Source organism: Aspergillus ibericus (genome assembly GCF_003184845.1).
Source record: "Aspergillus ibericus CBS 121593 unplaced genomic scaffold BO80scaffold_40, whole genome shotgun sequence".
Taxonomy (NCBI): Eukaryota; Fungi; Ascomycota; class Eurotiomycetes; order Eurotiales; family Aspergillaceae; genus Aspergillus; species Aspergillus ibericus.
Window position 1 is genome coordinate 219158 of NW_020292138.1, and position 25596 is coordinate 244753.

General features: G+C 49.6%; 12 protein-coding genes across 12 annotated transcripts; 4 read left to right on the top strand and 8 right to left on the bottom strand.

The window, feature by feature from the left end:
- Nucleotides 1–83: 83 nt before the first annotated feature.
- On the top strand, nt 84–1364 carry BO80DRAFT_179862 (uncharacterized protein). Its single transcript, XM_025714010.1, has 4 exons — nt 84–246; nt 366–542; nt 735–944; nt 1069–1364. Exons 1-4 carry the CDS (start codon nt 193–195, stop codon nt 1207–1209), a joined length of 582 nt encoding a protein of 193 aa, XP_025572279.1. The 5' UTR covers nt 84–192; the 3' UTR covers nt 1210–1364.
- Nucleotides 1355–3159, bottom strand: BO80DRAFT_388606 (Zn(II)2Cys6 transcription factor domain-containing protein). The gene is made up of 2 exons (XM_025717089.1): nt 3041–3159; nt 1355–2987 (listed from the first exon to the last, which is right to left on the bottom strand). The coding sequence occupies exons 1-2, from the start codon at nt 3124–3126 to the stop codon at nt 1448–1450; spliced, it is 1626 nt and encodes a 541-aa protein (XP_025572280.1). The 5' UTR covers nt 3127–3159; the 3' UTR covers nt 1355–1447.
- A 647-nt stretch (nt 3160–3806) lies between these two features.
- Nucleotides 3807–5413, bottom strand: BO80DRAFT_467400 (SDR family oxidoreductase). Its single transcript, XM_025722850.1, has 6 exons — nt 5355–5413; nt 5213–5299; nt 5002–5157; nt 4569–4948; nt 4398–4492; nt 3807–4335 (listed from the first exon to the last, which is right to left on the bottom strand). The coding sequence occupies exons 1-6, from the start codon at nt 5382–5384 to the stop codon at nt 4283–4285; spliced, it is 801 nt and encodes a 266-aa protein (XP_025572281.1). The 5' UTR covers nt 5385–5413; the 3' UTR covers nt 3807–4282.
- Nucleotides 5414–5752: 339 nt separating this feature from the next.
- BO80DRAFT_427806 (SDR family NAD(P)-dependent oxidoreductase) lies at nt 5753–6765 on the bottom strand. Its single transcript, XM_025720107.1, has one exon. It carries the CDS (start codon nt 6698–6700, stop codon nt 5825–5827), a length of 876 nt encoding a protein of 291 aa, XP_025572282.1. The 5' UTR covers nt 6701–6765; the 3' UTR covers nt 5753–5824.
- Nucleotides 6766–7299: 534 nt separating this feature from the next.
- On the bottom strand, nt 7300–7870 carry BO80DRAFT_467402 (P-loop containing nucleoside triphosphate hydrolase protein; the record flags this gene model as incomplete). The annotated part of the gene is made up of 1 exon (XM_025722851.1): nt 7300–7870. Exon 1 carries the CDS (start codon nt 7789–7791, stop codon nt 7300–7302), a length of 492 nt encoding a protein of 163 aa, XP_025572283.1. The 5' UTR covers nt 7792–7870.
- A 607-nt stretch (nt 7871–8477) lies between these two features.
- On the top strand, nt 8478–10156 carry BO80DRAFT_481455 (general substrate transporter; the record flags this gene model as incomplete). The annotated part of the gene is made up of 4 exons (XM_025723381.1): nt 8478–8583; nt 8636–9131; nt 9178–9268; nt 9290–10156. 4 exons carry the CDS (start codon nt 8478–8480, stop codon nt 10154–10156), a joined length of 1560 nt encoding a protein of 519 aa, XP_025572284.1.
- A 189-nt stretch (nt 10157–10345) lies between these two features.
- BO80DRAFT_413617 (alpha/beta-hydrolase) lies at nt 10346–11180 on the bottom strand (the record flags this gene model as incomplete). Its single annotated transcript, XM_025718068.1, has 3 exons — nt 10346–10546; nt 10602–10687; nt 10751–11180. The coding sequence occupies 3 exons, from the start codon at nt 11178–11180 to the stop codon at nt 10346–10348; spliced, it is 717 nt and encodes a 238-aa protein (XP_025572285.1).
- Nucleotides 11181–11652: 472 nt separating this feature from the next.
- On the bottom strand, nt 11653–13155 carry BO80DRAFT_495935 (epoxide hydrolase family protein). Its single transcript, XM_025723985.1, has 4 exons — nt 12961–13155; nt 12309–12904; nt 11925–12261; nt 11653–11858 (listed from the first exon to the last, which is right to left on the bottom strand). The coding sequence occupies exons 1-4, from the start codon at nt 13082–13084 to the stop codon at nt 11758–11760; spliced, it is 1158 nt and encodes a 385-aa protein (XP_025572286.1). The 5' UTR covers nt 13085–13155; the 3' UTR covers nt 11653–11757.
- Nucleotides 13156–15308: 2153 nt separating this feature from the next.
- BO80DRAFT_467405 (uncharacterized protein) lies at nt 15309–17378 on the top strand (the record flags this gene model as incomplete). The annotated part of the gene is made up of 3 exons (XM_025722852.1): nt 15309–16007; nt 16059–16318; nt 16369–17378. The coding sequence occupies 3 exons, from the start codon at nt 15309–15311 to the stop codon at nt 17189–17191; spliced, it is 1782 nt and encodes a 593-aa protein (XP_025572287.1). The 3' UTR covers nt 17192–17378.
- Nucleotides 17379–17381: 3 nt separating this feature from the next.
- Nucleotides 17382–19761, bottom strand: BO80DRAFT_467406 (transcription factor domain protein; the record flags this gene model as incomplete). The annotated part of the gene is made up of 4 exons (XM_025722853.1): nt 17382–18652; nt 18701–19213; nt 19264–19291; nt 19343–19761. The coding sequence occupies 4 exons, from the start codon at nt 19759–19761 to the stop codon at nt 17483–17485; spliced, it is 2130 nt and encodes a 709-aa protein (XP_025572288.1). The 3' UTR covers nt 17382–17482.
- A 565-nt stretch (nt 19762–20326) lies between these two features.
- BO80DRAFT_495937 (alpha/beta-hydrolase) lies at nt 20327–21800 on the bottom strand (the record flags this gene model as incomplete). The annotated part of the gene is made up of 4 exons (XM_025723986.1): nt 20327–21182; nt 21238–21346; nt 21403–21541; nt 21609–21800. 4 exons carry the CDS (start codon nt 21798–21800, stop codon nt 20327–20329), a joined length of 1296 nt encoding a protein of 431 aa, XP_025572289.1.
- Nucleotides 21801–24438: 2638 nt separating this feature from the next.
- BO80DRAFT_504415 (uncharacterized protein) lies at nt 24439–25299 on the top strand (the record flags this gene model as incomplete). The annotated part of the gene is made up of 2 exons (XM_025724424.1): nt 24439–25116; nt 25283–25299. The coding sequence occupies exons 1-2, from the start codon at nt 24480–24482 to the stop codon at nt 25297–25299; spliced, it is 654 nt and encodes a 217-aa protein (XP_025572290.1). The 5' UTR covers nt 24439–24479.
- Between the last annotated feature and the right edge of the window lie 297 nt (nt 25300–25596).

The following is a 25596-nucleotide window of genomic DNA, read 5'->3' on the forward strand; positions in this document are numbered from 1 at the left end:
TTATCACACGTGTGGCCTCGATCAGTGCAGTATAGTCGGGAATGGGAATCTGAAAAATATAAGATGCCGTATTTCCGCTCCTTGCTATAGATTCAACACACAACGCAGTCATACGTTGCTACCACTTCTATCACAATTAACCTTACACTCACTGACCATCTTCCGGTACTTACATATACAAACCAATCCAAAATGAAATCCTTCACCACCATCCTCCTAACAGCCCTCCTCTCCGCCACCTCTCTGGTACGTCCATCCCATATCCAACCCATCCCTACCCCCATCCCATCCACAACCCAGCCCACAACCCATAATATGAACTATAAACTATAAACTTCAGAACACGAACTAAGAGTGATAAACAGGCCACCCCCTCCCTAGACGACCACACCATCGTCCCAATGACCTACACCGGCCCCATCACCCCCGGCGGCCAGCACATGCCCTTCACCGGCGACAGTATCCAAGAAATCCATTCGCAGATCAAAGCCCTGAACCCGGATTTTGAACTCACTGACAATTCCGCTGTTACTAAGAGAAAGGTATATCCATACCCCACCCCCCTCCCCTTTTCACCGCGTTCGAACAACATAAACCCATCTCCGATACCCCAGATCCCTCAGCATCCCCGGCACCCTTATTCCATACCCCCCCTTTCAACACCCAACACCAGAATCCAGTCAACATACTCTATTGATAAACATATATTAACCCGACGCAAAACAACAAAACAGTCCTCAGACTCAGACTCAGACTCCGACACAAAAGGCAACCTCATCTGCAACATCCCCGGCCGCTTCTCCGACACCGCACAAACATTCTGGATCCGTTCGGGGATCAAATACCTCAAGGGTCTGGAGGGGAAATGTGGTGTGAGTAAGGGACCTAAGTCCTGTGCGAGGATTAGTTGTTCGTATAATGCGGGGATCTTTTTGTGTAATGATGTATGGTTATCCCTCTTTTTTTTCCTTTCCTTTTCTTGGTGATTTTGGGGGAGGGGTGGTAGATTATGTGGAAGATGTGGGCCTGAATGGATGTGATGGGTTTGCTGATGATGTACAGAACAAGGAGGAGCTGCACGTCAAATGTTCGGACTTGGCGGACTACGCGAACGATATTATTGAGAGGTGTGATGAGGGCGAGTATGTGAATGGACAGGAGTTTGATGATGGGAATTGGAATATTGTGGTTGCGGAGTCGCTTTGTTGATCTCTTTTTTGCTTTTCTTTTCTCTGGATATAGTCTGTGTTCGTTGTGGGGACTTTTCTGGAAGATTTGTTTTAATTGTTGCGTCTTGGGGCTTTGATTGGATTGGTTTAATGTCATAGTATTGGGTAGAGGAGAGTATAAGGTTGTTATTTGTTGTTCTATGTAAGCATATAAACCAGTATTGTTTCTCTTCCAGCGAGTTCAAATACATGCTGACCTAGGTCATATGTAATATTTACTACTTACATTTCTCCCCCTTCGGCGTAATAGTTTTCACGCACGACCAGGATGTCAGATACTCCACACTCTCTAATGCATCATGGAGATGAAAGCTGGCTCCGCTCATGATCTGCTTCTGCACTTCCTCAATATACCCCACCGTGGACATATATTGATCTGCAGTGGCCCCTGGTGACCCCGTGGACGAGCTCGACGATTCAGAGGGGAATTCGGGCATGCTCAGCACGTCCTTCTTCATATCCGCCTTGATAAACTCCAGTAACAGAAACGACATCCACTTTGACTCGAACAGTCCCTCACGGTGCGGCCAGTGCTGCAGTGCCTCAATCGCCCGCAAGCGTACCCGGACATCATAACATTTAAACGATATGAGGTACAAAGTGGGAAGAATGCCCACATCCAAAGTGAAGGTTGGACGCTCCGGGTACTTATACAGTAGTGCCTCCACCAGATACAGCGCTTCCTGGTACTCTGGTGTGTAACAGTCCAGCACGGCAGGGTCCTTCGCCAATAGACAGGTTTTGACCGACAGTGTGAGACACCGGTGCAGAATGTATATAATGTCGGCCCCTCGCTGTTCTCTGTAGCTCAGGCCAGCATAGGACCCAAAGTAGAACGGACTGAACAAATCGGCATAAAGGTTCAGTTGCGAGAGAAGCCGTTCTTGTCGTGGGAGCAACGAGTCATAATCTCGCGCCACGTCCGCCGCTGACAGTGGCCAGGATTCCGAAGTGAACCGAAAGACACCACTCACCAAAGGCTCAATCGCTTGGCGGGCCTCGAGCAGAGTCGAAAACATCTCGGGCTGATTCAACTGCCATTGATACTTTCCCAGTTCCGTATCGACGCACAGCACCGGGCCGTGCACCCCGTAGTAGGTCGACTGGATATCGAGCTGCACAAACGCCGCAACTAGACATTTCTCAACCGGTGACTCGGTGTCGTCAGCCAGCTGCTTCTGTACCTTGATCTCCTTCAGGATTCGCAAGCCTCCCTGCAGATGCCGACATGCCCGCTCGTACTGGCCTTGCAGTAACTCGAGCAGCGAATATAGAAGACAACAGAGCAGCATTATTTCTCTTAGACGGGGATCGGACGCATTCCGTTTGCTGAGGATGCCATATGAGCGTGCGGACTGTTCCAAAGCGAACTTCTGCCAAACATTTTGCCGGGTCTGTCCCGGCAGTGGCATCCCCCATTGCTCGACATCCTGATGGATCGCGCTAAGCGCCACGGCGGCGTGGTAGACGGCGGGTTCGGAGTAAGAGATCTGGAGGACGAGGTTCCTCCACAGTGCCGAGTCGAATAACTCCAGAAGACTCGGAATGGTAAAGTGTTGAAAATGGGAGAAACATCGCCGCTCATCGGACGTCATGGCCCAGCGGAAGCCGTCTGCGACCTGGCATATTATTTTGTTGTCGAGACCTTGGCCCGCTGCGGCTCGAGGCAGCCGGTGCATGTCATAGGCGCAGGATCGGCCGGTTGAGGTGCAGTTGTTACATTTTCCGGGGGTCTCGTCGCATTTGATGCGACGAACTCTGGATGATACGGATTAGAAGCGTGGCGGGCTATCTAGCAGCAGGCCACTCACCGACAGGTACGACAGCCCGTCCGGGACCTCGTCCCGTTCGACTTCCTGCGCTTTTCGGGGGCCGTCGTGGATAATTTTCGCGGCATCGCCGTGGCGGAAGAAGGAAGCCTTGGGGATCTGGCGGGGAGGGAAGGGAGAAAAGGAGATGATGGGCTAGCCAGAACGTGAGGGGAAAGGCAAGGCCCAGCGATGCTACTCAACTGCCGGTGAGGCCAATCATGGCCGGACGCTGCTCGGGCTAGTCGGACATCCCGGTCTAGTGGCCGCTTAGTCGTCTTTAGTCACGGCCGATCCCAAATTTCCCCGACCCTCTGCCTCTTTTCATTCGGCCAGGCACCCGATCAGGCTCGCTGCATGGGGGCACCACGCGGCGGCAGGATGAATTGTTGGCACGGGACGCAGGTGGGGAGCATCTGAAGAATCAAGAGCCCGGCCACGCACTACAAGATGAGTGACCTGTTCTTCGTAGATACTCCATCCAGCCTCGCCAAGCAAGATCGATCCATCGTCGGCAGGCTCCGACACTACTCCCAAACAGGTAGAAAGCCGCCTGCCCATGTCTGATTGTCTGAAAGCTCGCCTTCATTATTCACGGCTATCGGCTGCCAGCTCGTCCTGTCGGCCAGCCCTGCGAAATGCGGCCCTCGCTTACGCCAGGTTGACCCCAGGGCAGACCGGCACCATGCTGACACCACCACTTTGCCGTACGCGCAGAGGTTATCCACCAATGGATGACATGGCTCCACCACACTAGCCCTTCGTCGATCTCACGTCCGTGGCATCGGCCCGCAGCGGCGCCAGGCCCGCCTGGCGCACCTCGCTTCCATCTGTCCCGGCGGAGTCTCCGGACGGAGGGAAAAGCCTTGCGTATTTCGTTGGCTGGGCATGCCTTGTTTGTTTCAATCTAGTGGCCCTAATCGCACTACGCGCTGTACTGGGCTTCCTAGGGTGCTTTCGTGGACAGCGAGGTCGGCGGTAAAAGAAATATGTATGGGAAGCCATCAGGCAGCGAGCATTTGGTCATCAAAGATCTGTATCCTTTTTCTGTAGACGCTGACGAGATATACTATTTCAAACTCGGCTGAAGTGTCGCCATTGCCAAAAATCATATTTCCCACGTAGCGTGTATCTGAACGCTATTGTCGACGATGTGCAAGTGTTGCCAAATTAAGGCTTCCTTCGAAGGGCTCTGCTGGGAACCAACGTGCGTTGACCTGACTCGAAATAGATTTCAAGGTCTGCTCAAGCATTCCTCTCACTCCACGTCCGGTCAAAGACATTCAAACTTCTTTGGGCTATGATTTATTAGCACAGTTCCAGGAGGCCAACAGGAAGTCAACAGAATCCAATCACATACCAGAAGGAACAACATCCAAAGCCTTGATCGACACATTCAAAGGCTGCTGAAGCATGAATACAGCAGTACGCGCGATATCCTCCGACTCGAGGGGTCTAACTGCACTCAGCATGTCGCCAGATGCACAGATGGATAAAATCCAGATTGCCGGAAAGGATGAAGCAAACTTACTGATATCCCTCAAAAAAGCGATCATATTTCTCCTTATCATGGCCCACACGCAACGAATGAAAATTGGTAGCAACACACCCCGGCCGCAACACCAAGACGCGAATATTCGTTTCGCTTAGCTCGTTCCTGAGTGCATTGGAGAAGGCTTCCTGGGCTGCCTTGTTGCAGTGGTAGACAGCCTCCCCGGGAAACGGGGGTACCTCCAGCCCCGTGACGGAGGTGATGTTGAGGATGGTACCTGCCTTGCGGGGCTTCATGGATGCATTGAGCACAGCGTACGTGGTGAACATGAGCCCATTGATGTTGGTGCTGTTCATGGTGACAATATCGGAGACTTTGAGGTCGGGAAAGGTGGCGGGTGCACCGAGAGCGAGACCGGCCTGTCCGTGTTAGCCTATAGCCATCGCTCTGTGAACAGAAAAGAGGAGACTACATTGTTGATGAGGATATCAATTTGACCAAGTTGTTCGACACTGGCATTGACTGCCTGTTCAACTGCCTCGTAGCTTTGGATGTCGACTGGTTTATAGATCACTTTAAGTGCGGGGTATTGCTCGTGAAGGGTCGCTGTAATGGCTTGTAGCTTATTCTGTGCGTGATTCAGCATAGAGAATGTCCACGGTGGTGGAGGACAATGAACCTACCTCTGATCTAGAGAAAAGAATCAAATTTGCGCCTTCTCTTGCAACTGCATGGGCAATGGCTTCGCCGATTCCCATAGACGCCCCGGTCTGTCGGTCAGTGACAGGCTCGAAAATCCACATATAACGGATTCCAATAGCTTACAATAAGCACATTTGATCCTTTGAGCGACATTTTGATGGACAGTGTTTCTGTTGTGTCTGGGACGGCATCCTGAGAGTTATGAACCCGCGGCCACAATCGACGTCACCGCGTAACCTCGGCACTAGTCCCGTTCGGGCCACGATAAGTCCACTGCGGACCTCGCTTTGCACGCCTATTCGCTGAGATTAGGCGAGATAGACTGCCCAGCTTGATGAATCAGAGCTACTGCTTTAACTTGGCACCAGCATGGGCATCGCACGACCAATGGTGTCGGGTTGCGATAAGGGTCTATTTCTAAGCAGCCTGTGTCTCAGCCCTGTCCCGCTCGGATGGCCGTGTTGAAAGTCCATGGCCACTTTTGATTCCTCTACGGAGTACGCAGGAGTCTGGTCAGTGGATCAGGACAACAAATCAACATCAATTGCGATACTGCAAACTGGATACTATCCAAGCCGTGGGTATCCGCCAAGTTAGTCGAGTTGCAGCTGTTTGATTCCCTCAGATGCTTTTTCCTTCCAGTCCGCCCTCCACCGGGACAGCGCAGGTCGCCCATGCACCATATCTCCATAGGCCCATGCAATTCTCCTTCGATCCAGATCTTCGGTTACCTCGTTATCCGGACAAATAATGTAGAACCGCCCATCCACCATCTTCTCATTCATGTACTCCACCACTTGCTCCGGTGTCCAGGCCCCATCCGGCTTCGAAGCATGACGACCCGCAGTCATGCCGGTGTACGTCCATCCCGGGACAAGTAGATGGACCGACACATTCGGATACGTCTCATGTAGATCCAAGGAAAGCTGTTCCGCAATGGTTTTCACCGCGCTCTTGGAAGCATTGTAGGCTGGATCTCCCGGGGGGTTGGTGATTCCTTGCTTGGAACCGGTGAGGATAATAGCCCGGGGCTGTGCCTTATTCGATCCAATCACGCTGTCTAGGAAGGTGGCTAAGCCATTGGTGTAACCCAATGTGTTGACAGCCAAGGTCTTCTGGAAATATTCCGGGTCTTGCCAACGTGTTTTACCCTCGGCGGGCTTGAAGGCACTTCCGGCGTTTAGCATGAGGAAGTCGATTCCTGAGGGGTGCTTGGAGGTGACTTCACTTTGGAGGGCGTTCCACGCAGAGATATCCGACACATCGATAGCATAGGTGGAAGTGGCCGATTTCGCCGTGGATGGGAACTGGGCCGAAGTCGTGGAAAGGGCCTGTTCGTTCTTGTCGATCAAGACCAGATTCATGCCATGGCTGTGGCATAGTTTGGCGGTCGCGAGACCAATCCCTGAGGCGGCGCCCGTGATAAGAGCCGTGGCCTCGGCGCGAAAGACGGGGTGGGTTGCTGACATGTTGGGAACTTGAATTTATAGTTCTGGCGGGTTGGAGTTCAGAAGGTGTGTTGCATCTGGTTTTCGGTGCGAGCAGGGAGGAGGGGCTATTTATGACCCGAACGATAGGCGGGGGTTTGATGGATGTCCCTGTGGCCGTGGCCGTGGACTTCCGTGGACCGGACGATCCATGCGGTATCCCTCAAGGTTTCCCGGGTGGACCGCAACCTTGTTGGCACTTGACAGCCTGTCTCGTATCAATGAGCTTATCCCTCTGCATAACGGTTTATGTCTCCTTTAGATTCGCCGCAGCGTATCTAATTACCCCGCGTCGGATTTCCCACCCCTCAAGCTGCTCAATAGCATGGCCAACGTTTTCACGCACCTGAACGACTCTCGAGATAGCAGTAAGATATAGTTACTGTTTACCTTACCGTGGATAAGGAACCGTCGAACGAGGGCGCTGGAAATCATAGCCAATAAGTGAATATGGCGAGGATATCACCAGTCCATGAATGGACGGGCCGCCTCCGCCCCGTCGTCTTTCCGGCTTCCACGGCTAATGTCGATTCCAAAAAGTACATATATCTCAAAGGCATATTAACAAGTAATATCCAGCGCTAACAATCCCCCCGCACAATCTCCTGAACGGGTAGTTGATTCTCCACAATGTCATCTGCATTCAAAAAGTCCGTTGACGCGATTCGATGCCGCGCCGAGGCCTCGTCCGGAGTCACGCCCGTAAGAACATGCCGCTTCACCAATCGCTCTCGGGCCACCTCGCGGTCGACGTCAATGAACCACAGCTCGTTCATCAGCCCCGCAGCCGATCGCCAGGGGTCTCGGTAGAGAGCAAGATAGTTGCCCTCAAAGATAAGCACCCGTGAGGTTGGCAAGATGGGGATCTCGTCGGCGACAGGGTCCTTGACGGCATGATCGAACCCCGGGGCGTAAACAATATTCGAGCCAGCGCCGAGAGGCTCGCGTAATCGCTGCACCAGTTGTAGGAATCCCTCGCCGTCAAAGGTAAAGGCAGCGCCTCGCCGGTGAATGGCTTCGACCGCGTTGGGCATCGCGGCCAATTGCGCCCGAGACAGGTGGAAGCCATCCATGGGGAGATCGACGGCCACTGCATGTTCTGCATCAGGCTTGCCAGCATCCTTTCGGCATAGAGGGCGTTCACCCCCGCAGCTACTTTGGCAGCTAGAGTACTTTTGCCTGCAAACATCATGAGCAAAAATGCAACCGGTAAGGGTCAGGGTTCACACCTGATCCTGGGATGCCTGAAATCCCAATCATTATCCGATCCGTTTCGGGGGTAAGCTCATACCGGGCTTGACTCCTGTTAGTGAATCTCTTACCTTGCTGGTGTTATTCATCACTCACCCCATATCTTCTTCGCTAATCGACTGGCCTCTGTTTCCCGTAATCCGGGAGTGTCCAGAGCGGAAGGGGCCATGATGACAATGACCTGCAAGAAACAGACAAGTGTGTTGATATAAATACGAGATATTAAGTTGTTGGAATGGTGCAAAGTGAGGGGGAGCAAGAGGGTGAGGGGTAGAGAAACTGCGGGGACGAGGATGTATAGATCACCCAGGGCGGCACACATCTCCGCCATGGGATTCTCGCGTGACCACCAACACAAAGACCTTCCAGAAGCTGGAAGCATGTTAGAAACTGTGGGGAAGTTCTACCGACTTAGGCGGGGTACATGAAACATTTAAGGCAAATGAAGTCCTGCATTTTCTTGTCCATCGTGACTCACCTTGCCCTCTCCATTCCCGTTGACACCACCATGAAGGATCGGTACTTTGGTTGCAGGGGTGATCTGCTCACCATCTGGGTGACAATATGTTGCGCCAGTGCGATGACACTATATGGTTATGACCAAGCAGTATTCAGTGAGTATCGTTGAGTCTCTCTGTTTCTACGGCTCACCTCGCCGACCTGCAGGCGGTGTCATCATCACCGAGGACTTCCTGCAAGTCATGGATCAACCCAGTGCCAACATGACCGGAACCATCACCTCGCTGTATGATTTAGGTTGCTTCTTTGGCGCTGTCTCGGGGACAGTCTTCGGAAGCATCCTGGGGCGCAAGAAGTCCGTCATTGGGGGCACCGTCGTGATGATGATCGGAGCCATCTTGCAAATCTCCGCCTACTTGGTCCCACAGACGATCGTCGGCCGTCTGGTCGCTGGCCTAGGCAACGGCCTGAATACCGCCACGGTGCCTGTTTGGCAGAGCGAGTCTGCCAAACCCAGCTGGCGTGGGAAGCTGGTGGTATTTGGCCTGGTCGTCAACGTCGCTGGGTTCTGCATTGCCAACTGGGTCGACTTTGGCTTCTCCTATCTATCCGGAGGCATCTCATGGCGGTTCCCCTTGGCCCTGCAGCTTCTGTTTGGAATTATCATCCTGGCCACTGCTCCTTGGCTTCCTGAATCTCCTCGGTGAGCTTCATTGCCCCTTACACAAACCCCAAGACTGACTTCACAGGTGGCTCATTTCTCAGGACCGAATCGAAGAGGCCACTCAGACCCTGGCGGATGTGCATGGAGATAACGCCACGCCAGTGCACCCCGCGGTAGTCGCTAAAAGAACAAATTAGCTCAACGCCTATCGCGCCGAACGCGATAATGCTGTCACATGGGGAGACCTGCTGCGCAACAGGACCGGAGATGGCGGCCGAGGCACACTACGCCGCTTCTGCCTCGGACTCGGAACACAGATCATAGTTCAACTGTCTGGCGTCAATGCAACTTCATACTACCTTCCTACAGTCTTGACAGCCTCGGTCGGCCTGCCTGATAAGCTGGCCCGCCTGCTAACGGCCGTCAACGGGATCCACTACACCTTCTTCTCGTATCTGGGGATGATGCTGATCGACAAATGGGGCCGACGTGGCGCGATGCTCTTCGGCACGATTGGCTGCGCCTGCTGCTACCTGGCCCTGGCTATCTTGATCTGGGTGGGTGATAGTACCACTAACTCTTTCCGCAATCACAACTATGGCGCGGCCTCTGTCTCGATGATTTTCCTCTATTACGCCTACTTCGGTACCGGCTGGCAGGGCACGGCGTGGCTGTATAACACCGAGATCAATTCACTGCACATGCGGATGAAGGGCGCCTCAGCCAGTGTGGCCGCCCAGTGGGCCATCAACTACATGGTGGTGCAGGTCACTCCCGTCGGCATCCAAAACCTGGGATGGAAGTTCTATCTCATCTGGGTCTTCTTCAACTGGGCCTCCATACCCATTATCTACTGCTTTTACCCGGAGACAGCCAATCGCCGACTCGAGGACATCGACACGGTCTTTAAGGACGGTCTCCGCTTCTGGGTCTTCCGGGACCACGAAGCCGTGCAGGTGCAGCGGCCGGAGCGCTTCATTGCCATGGACCTTCGGGAAGAGCAGACGATCGTTCTTGATATGAAGGGTGGTGACGCAGAGCACGTAGTTGACGCAACAGGCTAAACGATGCGATTCTGTATATATAGAGGTAATAATAAAAAGCATGCCACAACGGTCCCAGTATGTCACTAGGTCAGCTGGCTAAAAGCCTCCAATCTTCTGGCTTACGCGCCAACCTTACTATCGCACATTCACAAATTATAATCCCAACCTAACAACGAACGCAGACATATCGATAAATCCACCACGACATCACTTCTGCTCACCCAGCTTAGCAAGCACCCACGCGGCAGCAACGGTATCATAATCCGTTGCATAAGCCGTGTGAAGAGAAAGAGCATCAGCACCCTCCGAAGGCGAGCAGACGCTATCTCCATTGTTGCACCAGTCCGCGGTAACATCGGTGTATCGCTCATTCAGCACCTTGATTTGGTATGGGAGGCGAGGGTATTTCTAAAAGTAAGTAAGCAAAAGAACACTAATCAAACGGGATAAGATCAGAGCATACCCCAGTAACCGCCGTAGCGTTAGGTCCAAAGTCATACGGCTCATATGGAACATGGCGAGGGTTTCCGTAAAAGACGTTCGCCGCGACTGTATCCGAAACAATCAGCTACCGGTGAACAATACAATAGGGGGCGAAGATAAATAACTCACTATGTTTCGACACCTCCTCCGAAATCAACGGCTCCGTAGCATTACCCAGAACCGAGTTCCCACCACCTCCAGCAAGAGCATCACCCACGATCATGGCACCCTGGGAGTAAGAAAGGAGAACAATCTTGGAGTCCGGACAGGCGGCTGCGTAGCTGTTGACCTGGGAACCAACTGCGGCCCGGCCGACGAAGTAGCTATCGGACGAGGTCTCGCTGACAGCGGGATAGACGATATCTTCGTAGTTGGTAGAGACGGTCAGGTTTTCGGCAACCAGCTCGGCCATGGAGTAGGTTGTGCCGGGGTAGGATTCGGTCGTTCCGCGAGCGAGCATGAAGTGGACGTCGACGCAGTCGGTGCTGTTGCTGAAGGCAGCGTTGGCCTGGCCGGCGGACATGGCTAGTGCGAGAGCGGTGGGCTTTGAGAAACGCATGGTTGGTGGGTTATTGGTGGGATGGTTGTTGGGGTTGAGTGGCAGAAGGGGAGGGGAAACGATTGTCAGGAGAGAAAAGGAAGCTCAAAGAGGAGCTTGTAGAGCTGTTATTTATTGCTAGCTCAAGACCCACAATTGCAACCTTAGACTTTTCAATGATCTGCAGCATACGTATGCCCTGGTCCCGCGTGTTTGAGGTTAATTATACTATGGAGTAGGTACGGAGTACGAATGGTAGGAGTGCGGAGTTAGGCTGGCTGGGCTCGGAGGTAGGCAGATCTCGGAGGCAATTACCATGACTAGCGAGATTCCCGTGGACGATCCCCGCTGTTCTCCATCACTGTACCGTATCTTGATAGACACTGTGCCTCAAGTCTAGGGGCTAAGGAAAGGCAATTGATGCTTATCTCGATTATCATATGGATTGTCATCATCTTCCGTTGGGTCCAGAAAGGATCTGTCCAGGGCTTGCATCGAAAACAGGCCCACTGATTTCCGAGGCCAAAGGGTCCCCAGGAATCCGTTTATAGAACATTCAACTCAGGAAATGATTCCTGGGTAGCTGTATCTGAGGATGCTACTCATATTTAGTCCATTCCTGCCCTGCCAGCTCTCGAATATCCTGCGCCAATCCCTCTGGACTCTCGAGGGCCGCAAAATGCCCGCCGTTATCACGTTCTGGAGTGGAGTCAGGCAGTTAGCATTAAGAGCGCCACAGTGGGGGTGGATTTCAATGCCGTGTACCTCTGTAGAACACTAAGTTCCCCGTTCGCTCCACAGCTCTCCGCGAAGAAGGCTCAGTATCCCAGTAGAATGAGGTATACCCAAACGGTACGGTGATACGGTTCTCCGGTCTTAAGGCAAACTCTGCAAACTTTTCATGACGGACACTTTCATAGTAGCAGAGCATCGAAGGCATGATACAGCCGGTGAAATAGTATAATGATGCCGTAGTCAGAATGGCTTTTGTCCAAAATGGTCGTTCCTGTGTTTTTGGATCGGCAGCCTCATTGTACTTCTCTCCAACCCACATAAGTATCCCCACCGGATTGTCATGAAGTGCTATTCCGATCGTATGTGGCTAAATAGTCAGCAGCTTCCCATCTGTATGGGGTGTCAATAACTTACGCGAGTCCGCATGCAAACTGCATAACCCATATGATTTTCTAGCCAGCCATTTCCACGATCTGCAACAGCTTTCTCTCTCTCGGTGTATTCGACACCATCTGGAAGAGAGCTTGGGGAAAAGTTGCAGTGAATCAGTCGGCAGGAATCAGTGTATTGGGAAGCCAGTTCACGTCCAACAAAATGACCCCAGTCTCCGCACTGAACCATGTATTGCTTATAGCCGAGTCTCTTCATGAGTGTGTCGAAGATCCGAGCAGTATCACGCAGCGTCCACCCGGCTCGAGGCGGCCAGTCAGACCAACAGAATCCAGGCATGCTCGGGACCACAACATGGAATGAGAGATCTTTCATATTGGATGGACGGGATAAGCGGTCCCAGATCTGACTGAACTCCCAGAAAGAGCCTGGCCATCCGTGGATCATGAGTAGAGGAATGGCATCGGTATTTTCTGCACGAGTGTGCACAAAGTGTATGTTGATATCCTCAATGGCAGTGATGTAGTGGGGGACCTCGTTCATCTCCTTCTGGACGGAGTACCAGTCATATTTATTGACCCATTCGTTATACAGGCTTTCTGCCCACTGGTATGTTGGGCCTATGTTGTATCAGCGGTGTCATTGCCAAAGAAAGTGCCTAGGATTCATTGCATACCATAGCTAGTCCCTGCATTGGGCACGATCGGGCGTCCGGGGAGACGTGTATCTTGGAGCTTTCTCTTGAGGCGTTCAACTTCTTCCTTAGGAATATCAACACGGAATGGTTTGATCTCTGTCATGTTTATTGCAGTGAATAATAGGTAGTGACTTTATCTTGTCCAATAGTAAGCGACTAGAGCGTATGCCGTTGACCATGGAGCCTGCGATTGAGTCAATGATTAATGCTTTTGGAGGAAAGTCAGAAGATAACCTGAGAAGAGGGAACAGTTCACGGCCTTCTAGTAACCAAGTAACGTAATCAACGGTTGGGCGGCCCACACAGTTGGGCGGCCCACCCCATCGAAAACACCACCTCGAATTCCTACCCGAAGCCATTCGACCACTACAGATGCCACCAAAAACGCCTATCTCATCAAAAGCGCAGGTAGAACAGGAAGACAGAATCCTCCTAACTATTAAAGCTATTCAGAAAGACCAAATCACTAGTATTCGCGAGACAGCGCGTATTTATAATATTCCTTGAACTACTCTCCACGCTCAACTATCTGGACATAATTTTACTAGAGATATAGTCCATACACGTTAAAAATTATTGAAAAACAAAAAAAATTTACTTATTAAATAGATTTTATTTCTAGATAAGCGAGGTACAAGTCCCCAGCCACTTAAAATTAAAAATATAGCTAATCTAATCTTATCTAAATAAGGTTATATAACTCCCGAAGAAGTAAGCATTAATTAAGTTTACAGCTTTATTAAATATCATGAGTCTCTCCGAACCCGCTACGCTAGATAATATAACTATTAGAGAACTCAGATGAAAGATCTTAAGATTATAAAAAATTGGTTCAATCAGGTCTAGGAGATTATACAAGAGTATAAAATCTTATCAAATAATATCTATAATTTTAATGAAATAAGATTTGCTATAGGAATAATTATTATAGTTAAAGTAATAACTAGTTCCTAGAAAACTGGCTGGCTATCTCTAGTTTAACTAGGAAATTAGGAATGGGTTACTTCAATTGAGTGTATTTAATTTAATAGGATAATTCTATTCTTGACTTTAATTTTCAAAGGTAAAACATATTTTAAGATTTGGTATGAAGGTTAATCTGTTCCCTTTACCTAGAGGATTAAAGTTAGTGATAATAATTAGATTACTAATATAATTAGCTTTTAATAATTTTAAAAATATTTTATCCCGTGGATCAGAAGTAAATTAGTAAATAAATATAGTTTTCTAGTACTTGATAGACATAGCAATTATTTAATTCCTAAATTTAATCAAACCTGTACTGAGAATAATGTTATTCCTATCTATATATCTATACATTTATCTTATTTATTTTAACCTCTAAATATTAGTTATTTTAACATACTTAAATATATATACAGAGATATAATTTAAAAGTAAGTATAATACAGCCATAATCATATTAATAAGCTTAATTTCTTAGAGATCTATCCTAAAGCATACTAATAATCACTAATAAAGTCAAATATTATTAGTAGATTTAAAATAATAAATCTTATTCCCCTAGATCCTAAGCAAGTGCTTTTCTAACTTAATATTTATCTTAAAATACTATCTACTCCAGATAGTCAGTCAAGTAGTTTAATACTTTAAATACCACATAATATAAGACAGCTTTTAAAATATTAGAATATAGTGGAATAGCTACTTTAAAAATAGTAAGTAAATCTAATTTTACTTATTTACTCTACACTACATCAACTTCTCAAAGAATGTAAGCTAGTAATAATAAACTCGATTATATTAATTAAAAAAAATAAAAAATTACATGCTAACTATACAAAGTAATTATAAAAGAAGAAGCATTCAAGAAAGTAAGTAATCTATATAGAAAATATTACTATTAAAGAGGCTCAGGATGCAATCCAACAAGAACAAGAGATATAAAATAATAAAAAAATTAAGATTAAGATTTAATCTTAATCTTAATTTTTATCTACGGAGACTTTCTCACACGCGCCTCTATACTGCAGTAATTGCTTCATTATTAGTCACTAACGTACATAATATTTAAAACCACCTAGTTTTTAATTATATAGCATTTTTATAAGCGTTTATATTGAATTAAAGGCTTCATTTTGAAGATATCGAGCGATTCGGGCAGGGGGGTGGGCCGCCCAACCATTGATTACGTTAGCAGTTGTGACTGGACCCTGCTGACATCATGCCGGTCAATCCCCCACTGGGCTGAGTGGGCCAATCGCGTAACATAGCGAGGACGGGCAATCTTCCCTCGCTTAATTCTCGCATCGGTTCAACCAACAGCCGACCGATCACCTTCTCGAACAAGCGAAGAGCATCGTGCTATGCCTACCAAATTTCTTCGAGTGAAAACCGGATGGTACCTATTCCTTTCCTCACACCATGGTTGGCAGACGGATACTCAGACCGCCGTTGCTAATGCAGAAGCGGCCCCATCCAGCTTGACTTGTCGCACCCGTCGTATCAAATGCGACGAGGAACGTCCCATCTGCCGGAATTGTGCCAAGGGCGATCGGTCCTGCCGTTACAACCTCAGTTCGCCTAAGGACTCACCCTCGGCTGGTGCTGGAAGCCATGCGAGTCATCAAAGGCCCAATCTCAATGGCCCAACAGCCCCTATTCCCAATTTATTCGGCAACACGCCTCCACCAGCACATAATACTGTACAACTAATTCCTCGCGGCTCTCCTCCAGTCCTGATCACATCAACTCAACGTCCAGCTCGATCACCCTGGCTCACAGAATACACAGCTCTGCAACCCCCACCACATCCCTCCGCACATCCCGTAGCCAATCTAAGTACTGTACTTCAGAATGCAACGACTCAAGAAGTTCCACATTCCCCGGATCGTGAGGGACGCGACATCTCCAGCCCTCCTACACCGACGCGTGCGTCGACTCTTTCAGAACCAGTGAGCGATGGGGATTCTATACCCACCCCTTTTCGCGTGCCAGATCCTATTCAACTCTCTGACGTTGAGCTACTGCTCTTTCGCAATTTCGTTGACAGAATTTCAAAATGGGTAAGCAGCTTGACTTCAAGAGAACGGTAAATGCAGCTAATTCATCTTCAGGTCGACTCTTTCTCCCATGACCAGCCATTCTATTGTCAGGTACCATCCATGGCCTTGCACTGCCCCATGCTGCTTCACTCCTGTCTTGCAGCCTCGGCCAAGCAGTTGAGCAGGGTCCCTTCTCACGGCAACACGTCGGTGCAGGAGAAATACTCTCTCTTTTATTACCAGCAGGCACTCCGGGAGATGGGCTCTTTTCTAGTCGAACCCCGCTACTCAGGCAGCGATGAGCTTCTCGCCTCCAGTATTATTCTATCTACGTAAGCATCCGCCTCACAGTCCCCTCCCATAGCGCTAACTGGACGATCAGATACGAGATCATCGACGTAGCCGGCGAGAGCTTCGGCTCTCACCTAAAAGGCATAGCAAGCTTGATCCAATCCCACGGCATCCACGGAGACGAATCCGGCATCCGAGGCGCAACATACTGGACTTGGTACCGACACGAAGTCTGGGCAGCGTTCCAGAGCGGTCGCCGCATGTTCCTAGACGAGAGCTACTGGCGACCCAAACCGCTCGCCAGCTTCGCACATATCTCGATGCGTGAAATCGCAAACCGGGTCCTATTCATCTTCGGCCAATGCATCACATACTACGTTCTCAAAACTGACGAAACCACCCATTCCAACAAGTGGCTCCACATCGAGAAGGAACTACTATCCTCCGAGCTGAACCGAGCCCTAGAAGACTGGAAAGAGAAACTCCCACCATCCATGAAGCCCTTTTGCTCCCGAGACCCCGGACCCCAAGCAACGGATACAATCGAGCGGGACCTATCATACATGTTCCCCTTTGTTTGGTTCGCCTATCCCGAAAGTGCAATCTCCCACCAACTCTACCACGCCTCTAAAATCCTGCTTCTCCTAAACAGTCCTTGTGCGTCAACTACCGATCCACTCCAGGCACGTCGCGAGCTAGAGAAATCAAGAAAGGAAGTCCTCACGATAGCCAACTCTGGCATCAACGAAGCATGGGGTCTCATATCCACTCAGTGTTTGTATATTGCTGGTCTAGTCACAGAGGGTATCTTAGAAAGACGCCGCACGATTGAGCTGATCGAAGCTTGTCAGACGAAGACGGGACGACATACGACCTGTATCTCGGACCAGCTGCGCAAATTTTGGACTAAATGATATGCTTCGGCTTATTAGAGTCCTGTGAGACATGACAACTTAATCTGACTAATCAGAATGGTTCATCGCTCCAGTAGGCAACTATCAAATTGTTCAAGGGATGCTCCCGGCCAACATATCAGGTGGTTGACATACTTGGGATAGAACTTTGGGGAAGCATCAATAGACTAGAACAGTGTTGAGGAATCATCAGGAATCAATTAAATTAATATATCACCAGAGGAAATACACGTTATAAAACTACAAGCAGTCGGCCAATAGTTGGTATGTCTGCTGCACTCGTCACCAGCCTCACCATATCGGATAGAAGTTCATCGACGGCCAACCAGACAGGTACGCGTCGATATCCATCGCCGTTTGCTCGAACATATCCGGGTATCCGTCTAACCCTTCCATACCGTATGACGGATCATGGATCCCTTGGTCGATTGACGTGGGAACTTGGAGGTTGTCCAGGGCATCATCCCTGGGCTGCCCCGCATTAGACACTTCCGTGGCTGGCGTTGCATCTGCCAACTTGGCTTGAATCCGCAGCACTATCCCCGGTGGTGAGACCGTCTGACCAAGTTGTCTCCGTGCTGCTTCATAGACCTCCCAGGCTTGGAAGACGATTCGTGCAAAAAGCGTGAGAAAAGGAGTGGGGGTTTCCGCATCCACCATGCGAGCCTCGTAGTTCTCGCTCATGACTTTCCACATCTTGTCGGCACGATCCCCGGTGGGTCGCTTCTTAATGGCCTGGATGATGTGTAGGTATGCCGGGAATGGGAAGAAGAGATGTACATGCCAGATGTATCGTTTCGTGAGGGGTGAGGTCATCAGCTTGGTATCGCATTCAATCATGCGTAATGCGTAGATGCTTGCGGTGTTGCGTTGTTCGTCTGTTTGCTGTGCGGGAGAGTACTTTGAGTAATGTTCGAGCAGGAGGTACTTTGCTAGGAATCCACGCATCGTCCAGATGGTCATGTAGTGAAGGGCATTCTCCGGGTTGCAGTGTCGGAGGTATTTATCCTCGATGCTTCTTTCTAGCGCGCTCACTGCATCGCCTTTCCGGCCCTTGGCAATTGTCTTCAAAGACGGACTGGTGAAGTCAAGATGAAAGGTGCTATGCCGTATAAACTCCCCCAGTTCGCTACGCACGACCACGAAAAGGGCTTGGGTAGGTCCCACGTGGGCAGCTGTTGCGTCCTTCATCTCTGGTTGCAGATCGAAATCGTTCACGTTGAGTGGAGTCCTGCAGTCCCAAGTCGGTATTAACATGGAGGTCTTGTGCTCTGACATTTCGCCGATGCGGTTGTCGAACAAGATCAGCGACCACCATAGCCTTCGTCGCATCTCACCCTCGAGGGCAGGGTATTTAGCATTAGCGGATTCGTTGTCGATATGCATGCGTTGCGCATTTCGAATAGCAACACCGAGCATTGAAGATAAGGATCGCGGATCTGTTTCAGATCTGACAGATATCTAGAAGCGTTAGAAATCACAGAGAAAATTGCAGCCAGTGAAGCTCACCAGGTAGAGCAACAACGCCGTCAAGCAGTCGCGATTACCAGAGCGCAAGACATCACAATTAAGCAAAGCCTGCTGACACCCGAACTGATAGCCTTTCAGAATTTCTTTCTTCGCGGCCCCAATCAAGGTTTGACATTCCTCATCAACGAGACTCCTGATAGCAACGCTATAGATACTAAACATAAGTGCTTCCAGTGTTGGGCTAATATCCCCCAGATCACCAACAGCGTCAATTATGCGCGTCTGTAGAGTCGGAGTGTGCGTGACTTTAAGCAAGGGATCAACGTTTTCCAGGTATATTTGCCAGAGCTTGAAGATGTGGGCTTGATTAGGGTGCAGAGTAGAAAGGTCGACGTTGGACTTGCGTGACCCAAAGAGAAGGTTCTGATCCTTATTATTGTATACCTGGTCCCAAGTCCTCTTGATCACAGCCTCGTGTACAGTGTTGTGGGAGCGATTGCCATCATTTTCATTGTCACTACCATCATCGTTGTCGTCTTCAGTATCTAGAGACTGTCTCCATTGTTAGTGTAATCCAAGCTTGCTGTCAGGCAAATTCGTACCATTTGATTCATGACATTCCAGAAACTCCTGCAAGAGAGTTAGCAGTTTAGAGGTGATTGTCGTTTGAGGAACCATAACCTAGCCTTGTATACTGGCTCCGGCTTGGCGGTTATCCCCTCCGACATTCGGGCTCCCTCAGAGCTCGGGCCTTGCAAACCCGCATCATCTACAGAGCCAGTATCTCTACTCCCCTCTTCCCGAGACCCCTTCTCATCCACAGACGTATGTAGAGGCTCAAACGGTATATTATGTTGGCGAAGCAAACTCTCATACCGCCTCAGACGCTCCAGAAGCTCACGTTCGGGAAACCTGCGACGCCGAGGCCGCGGGGCCAGAGTGGGCACGCACTGCGCCCCGGCCCGGAGGCAGCTGGCACAGGGGAACTTGCGGTCACATTTGACTTTGCGCTGCTGGCACAATACACACGCAAAAGCATGTTGTGGTTTCACAGCGGCTCGTGAGGATGCAGCTGAGACGCTTTGCTGACTCGAAGACATCACCGGCGATGTATTTGGGAAATGATCTTCGTGGCTGCCTGGGTACCGACCGTGCTGGGCAGAGCTGAGGCGCGATGGGGAGAGAAATGCTCGGTCGGGACCCGCTCGGGCCCGCTTCGGGGCCTGCCTCTTCGCGTCAGGTGACTGTCATTGTCTGTTTCTATCTACATAGTTGATAGCAGGGGGCGAGTTTGCTACGATTCTTGTGTCATTGAAGTTCTGGGTGCATAGATAGACATCTGAGTGTCAAAACTGACATTCACGTATTCGTTCTGAAGCGTCTTTGCCCAATAAATGCCGACTATACATATTATGAGCGCTATTTTGAAATGGAATCAGTGTGCGGAGCTGCATAGTACTCTGTCTCTCTACATTATTCCACACTGCTGGAAAAGCCGAGGTAAAGACCATCCATAATTGCTTCTTTTCAAAGTCTATAAATATGCCGTAAGTAGCGGCTTGGCCACTAAATCAGACCTCAATAGACCATCCTTCAGTCTATTATCGAATGCAGTATCGTACTAGAACATGGATATCAGGGAATCGAAATATACACGTCGCCAGGTCATAGCTTTGCTCTCTGGTTTTTCTTCCCCTTCTCGAAGTAGCTGTTTAGATGCGTATACCACTCCTCAGGGAAAGTGGTTCTCTCTTTGGTCGTGAGCTCCAGCCATCCCTTTTGGATCCGTTCTTCCTCCTCTTTCCATTTCGCTGTCTCTTGCTTCAGCCACTCTGCGGTCGCTTCAGCGACACCCGTGACATCCTCGAACGGAAGTTCGTGACTAGCATGAGGGCATACAACCTCCTTGACTCGACCGTTCTTGTATCCCCCGCTGCCTCCAATCCCCGCCCCAGTATTTTGCAGCTTATATGCGCGCTGGGCTGCTGTCGAAACGGGACTTTCTTCTCCATAGATATATAAGACCGATGGCCGAATGTGTTTTACTGCCCTCCACAAGATGTTCCCTTCCGCGCGATAGAACGGAAACACTTCTTCGGGTGGACCCACAACATCTGGGTGAAAAGTGGCATCGTGGGGAGTATCTGGTTCAGGGTTGTTCTCAAGGTCCAGCAATTGCTTGTTAAGGAAGTTGGGGCGCCCATATTGTGCCGCTTCTTGGTACTTTGAAGTGACCAGTGTGACTGCGGACACTGGATCATCGGTTTCAGCTGCATCGGTTTCCGAGCGTACCTTCTTGAGGCCATACTGTAGCCAGAGGCTCAAGGTTCGTGGGTCCCATTGCTTGTAGAACTTCTTAAAGTAGACGGCTGCTTCTGCCTGGGATTGCCAGACATCCTTTCTGCTAATCGCAAATTTCAGGAAGCTTGGCCCTTTCCCCGAGATAAAATCTTTCGTAAACACTGGTTCCACGAGTACGAGAGAATTGAAAAGCCGGGGGTGAATTAGAGACAGGTGCATTCTGCACGATCAATTAATCTTGATCCCTTCCAGAGATTAAGCAAAAAAGGACTTACAGTTGTCCAGCCCCGAGGCTGTGCGCGAGCCCCATGAGTGGCCTTGGCATATCGGCCTTGAACTGGTTAATCATGTAAAGCAGATCTCGACTGTGATCGAACCATGATGCTGGTATTTTGATTAGCTTGTGGTGTTTTCACTGCCTACCCATGTAAGATACATACGGTCATTTCCGAGTGATTCTTCGTTGAGTTCTGCACTTGCACCCTGATTGGCAGGGTTCGCAATCCAAATAGAGCGAATGCGAAGACCATTGCGCTTCAATCTTTCGTAAATTTCTTCCCATATTGGCTCGTAAAGTTCCTATGCCGTACTGCCTTAGTATAATATTCAACAGCCACTCCTGTCACCACAAAAGCCATCGGCGTACCTTGGGGTATCCGCCGCCGGCGCCAGCAATGATGGTGATATCTCCGGGCCGAGGATTTGGATTCGATTTTGGCGTATACCTTTTAACGACCAGCTTTAAAGAATCTTCTGTTAATCGCGTTGCTCGAGGATACTCTCGGATATACTGGCAATCGACGATATGCTCTGTGATTATGAATGGAGATGACGCCATGACTGGAATCGACGATCAGAAACACATACTCGATGGGCACTCCTGGGGCGCCCTCACGTCGAGTTATATACGCTTTAATGTACGAGATAACCCCGGGAAACCCCCCATTTAATTCAGCTGAACCAGCATCACTAGGCTCTCCACGCCCCAATTCCCCATCATAAGCGCCGAACCCGTGAGTCGTACAGACTAAAAGAATATTGCCGGCGATGATTGGTACCTTAGTCTTTCCTTTTCTGTTTCGTTCGCATCTTCTTACCCGACATGTCTTGTTTTCTCACGCTATTGTGCTTCATGTGAACTTGTGGCTGCTCCTGGCCCACTCTGCACTCCATCGTGCGTCTGCCTAGTCAGAATTGATTAAATGAATGCTCTGAGTGGTTCAAGTTTCCACTTACAACCTTAATCCAGGCGTGCCACGAGCTGTTGGGTATCAGTTCCAGGCCAACACAGGTTTTCAGCCCACCACATTGGAAAAAGGTTAGGCTCGATGACCTGTCTAGAAAAAGCAGAGTTTCGGACTGAAGAATTTGACGGAATCAGGATGCGTACTAAGGGCCCCGCAGTTACTTGGATGCTCAGCTTGACGCTAGATGCGTGTCGGCTATCGCTAGTGGATGGGTCACCATCGATAGGGGCCGAGATCGCCAGATCGGATGTGGCTTCAGAAATTGAAGCAATACTCTCCGAGCCTTGCGGGACTGAGAATGACAACCAGAAATCTCTTCTTGCCAGTAGGTAACTATCAAAGCTGTTGGGCCTCCGTTCACAGCACTGTCGGCCTGGCGCCTTGTGTCTTACCAGCTGATTCGCATCCAGAATGGCCGGTGATCCTCCATGACAGCTTCCAAAGTGGCCATGGCCCCCTTGATCGATTGCAGCCGTAATTAGCCATGGGGTGCACTACCTGCCGATAATTTGACTCAATGAGCCGGATGCTCACAGTCTGGCCTGCCCGGGTTGAAAATTTCATCGGCTGCCTTCGTAATCCACATCTCGCATCCCTAGAACCGTACATGCCCGTGGGGCATGCTGTCACACATTCCACTGACTAGGTGCACGTATATTATGACGATCCTGTTGCAACCAGACACGAGATCGTAGCGTTGTTGCTGCCACTATCCTCCTGAGGCTTCCGCTGCTATTAGCACTCAATGCGGGGCTGGAGATACAACCCCCGGATAGCCTGCATCTAAGTCCACCTCAGATGATGTTACTAGGTATTAGGGAGCAGCTGATTGGCCTACTTACCCTGATCGGCATCGAATCAGGGCTCTTGTTTCCTTGAAACCTAGATGTCGGACCCGGACAGCAATCTCGGTGCCGAACCATGGGCATACTTTCTGCAGGTTTATCACATCTCGGTACAGTCTACAATCACGGGTTGCAGCAACTTCGGTCCTTTTGTCTGCTTTAGCTGATGTTATAATGAGCCTGCACGAGGACATAGTGAATCATGATCCTGGAAGCTGGGCTGAGAGGGCTGCATGCCACATTTTTCTTGATTTTGTCTGGCGTCTTTACCTCTGCAGGTGACTGGAGATATGTGGATCAAATTCGTTGGATAGGTCACATTTGCACTAGGCGGCAGGCGCAGGGACTTTTCCGAGGCAGGGCTCAATTGGTAAATCAGCGCATTACTTCACATGCGCTAAAACTCATAGTAGCAGATTAGCATGGCCGGTAGGCATACTCTCGGATGGGTTCCAATCTTATGCGAGGACTGATGAGGGTAACTGACACGCAAGGCTAATGGTATAGACGTGCGACGGGGTACATATGGAACTTATGGTATGGAGTACAGAAAAGTAATCGACATCAGGGACTCACGGTCCATATCTGATGCGCCTTCCTTTCCAGTCCAGGCTTCGATGCTTGCCATGCAATAATTTCTTCCTGCCTGATTCAGTCACTCGCAGGCTAGTCCGAACTCTTTGTACTGACACATATGGATTGAAACAGAACCGTGGAATTCGACACAGGTGCCAGTGGTGCGACCGCGAATCGCAGGATCAGCTGAGGTCAATAGCGCATTCGACGTGTAATTCGAGATTTGTCTCCTTTTCTCCGGGCTCCTCTCCTTTTTTGCTCATAAAAGTTGGCAATCGAAAGGCACAGGATGAAAATTCAAGTGAAAGGACTCTCTCAACCCATACAGGCCCTTCTCTACAGGCGGACATCACCCGCTCAGGGGTGGAGGCCATTATGACTTCCAAGAGTCAATGGCCAGAGTGCCATCTTGGACTTGAAACACTTCCCCATAGACTATCGATGCCTATGAGATCATGAGTAAACAAACTGCGGGGCTGTCACAGTAGTTAACCTTAATGTCAATTGGTCAGGGACGCGTTTTGGCTCGATAAGCGTCGCGGCTGCGAAGATAACCGACAAGGCAGCCAGGCCAATTCTCACGGATCATCTTCAGTGCAACGTTGATAGGATTGTTCTCAAGACAGCTTTCTGGCATACTGTAACGGGGTCTTCTGTCGGTTCTGCATTGAACTAGACATCAATCTCTTTCAATTGTATTCTTCATCTTGCTTTTTGTGGGCAAACAATACGCGTTATGTTCGCGTCGACCTCTAAAAATAGAGTACCGGTCTCATTTGACCTCTAGGACCAGAACAAACACTACGTCAACTTCGTACATATTCACGCACTGCTTTGCTCCTTTCCAAGATGGCAGGCCTGTCCGAACAGAACAATCAACTCAGGCTCGCAATCACAAAGACGTCAAAAACAACCCTCGAGAATGTCCTCCAGGCGCTCTGCAACGAAAACTTGGCAGTCCGAGAATATGTGACTGGGAAGTTGCTCATAGCCGAGGACCGAGTCGCGGTACCGCCTCTTGAGCAACTCTATAGCGATGCCCCAGATAGTGATGGTTCAGATAGCGATGAATCAGACAGCCATGGTTCGAACAGCGATGGTCCAGAAAAATCCGAAGACCAGGGAAATAGGAAAAGAAAGGCTGAGTCCGAGCCTGACACCACCGGCTCCAAAAAACTTAGAACGCGCTATGCCATGTGTTTGAAATGTGACAAGGAGTTCGACGTGACCACCAACAGCCGCAGGAGCTGTCGCTTCCACCCAGATAAGCCCCATACCGTGTACCATTATGAGCGAATGATGCTAATTCAAGTCCAGAGTACTGCGAGCCGGATGAAGAGGAATTTCCAGACCATGACGAGGAATGCCACGGTCCACTTGATCAGGAATGGATACGTGCAAAATGGCCAGAACGTTTTATATTTCCATACTGCAACAGAAATCTCACGCAGAAGGGCTGTCTTGTGGGTTGGCATGAAGAGGTTTCGTAAGGTGAATGCTCGTCAACCGCAGAGTATAATAGGCTTCGTCCTTTGTACTATACGATTGGTAGAGTGATCCTCAAAACTTAGATGGGAAGATAGAGTTATCTCGAATGTAATACTTAGCAACTGTTACTATTTATTTTCGCTTCTGTGACCTGTTCTGTGTAGTATTTGCAACAGTTTAAAAGGCGTTGGTTTCTTGATTTACCTATTCCTATATTACAAACTCACAGGCTTATAATATGTCAAGAACCACGTAGACCAAAAGGAATATATCCATTCTCAGCCTCGGGCGTAGAAGGTAGAAATATGGCATGTCTCAACATAATAGATCATTGTTTTTGCTACATACTCTTCAAGGTTGGGATCGGCGACGCGACGAGTAAATGTTAGAGCTACAAGTGAGTTCTCTTGTCATCGACCAGGTGTGTACCCCATGAATTGCAAAAGCAATGCCAGTCTTGTGTGACAGGGTCTAGACT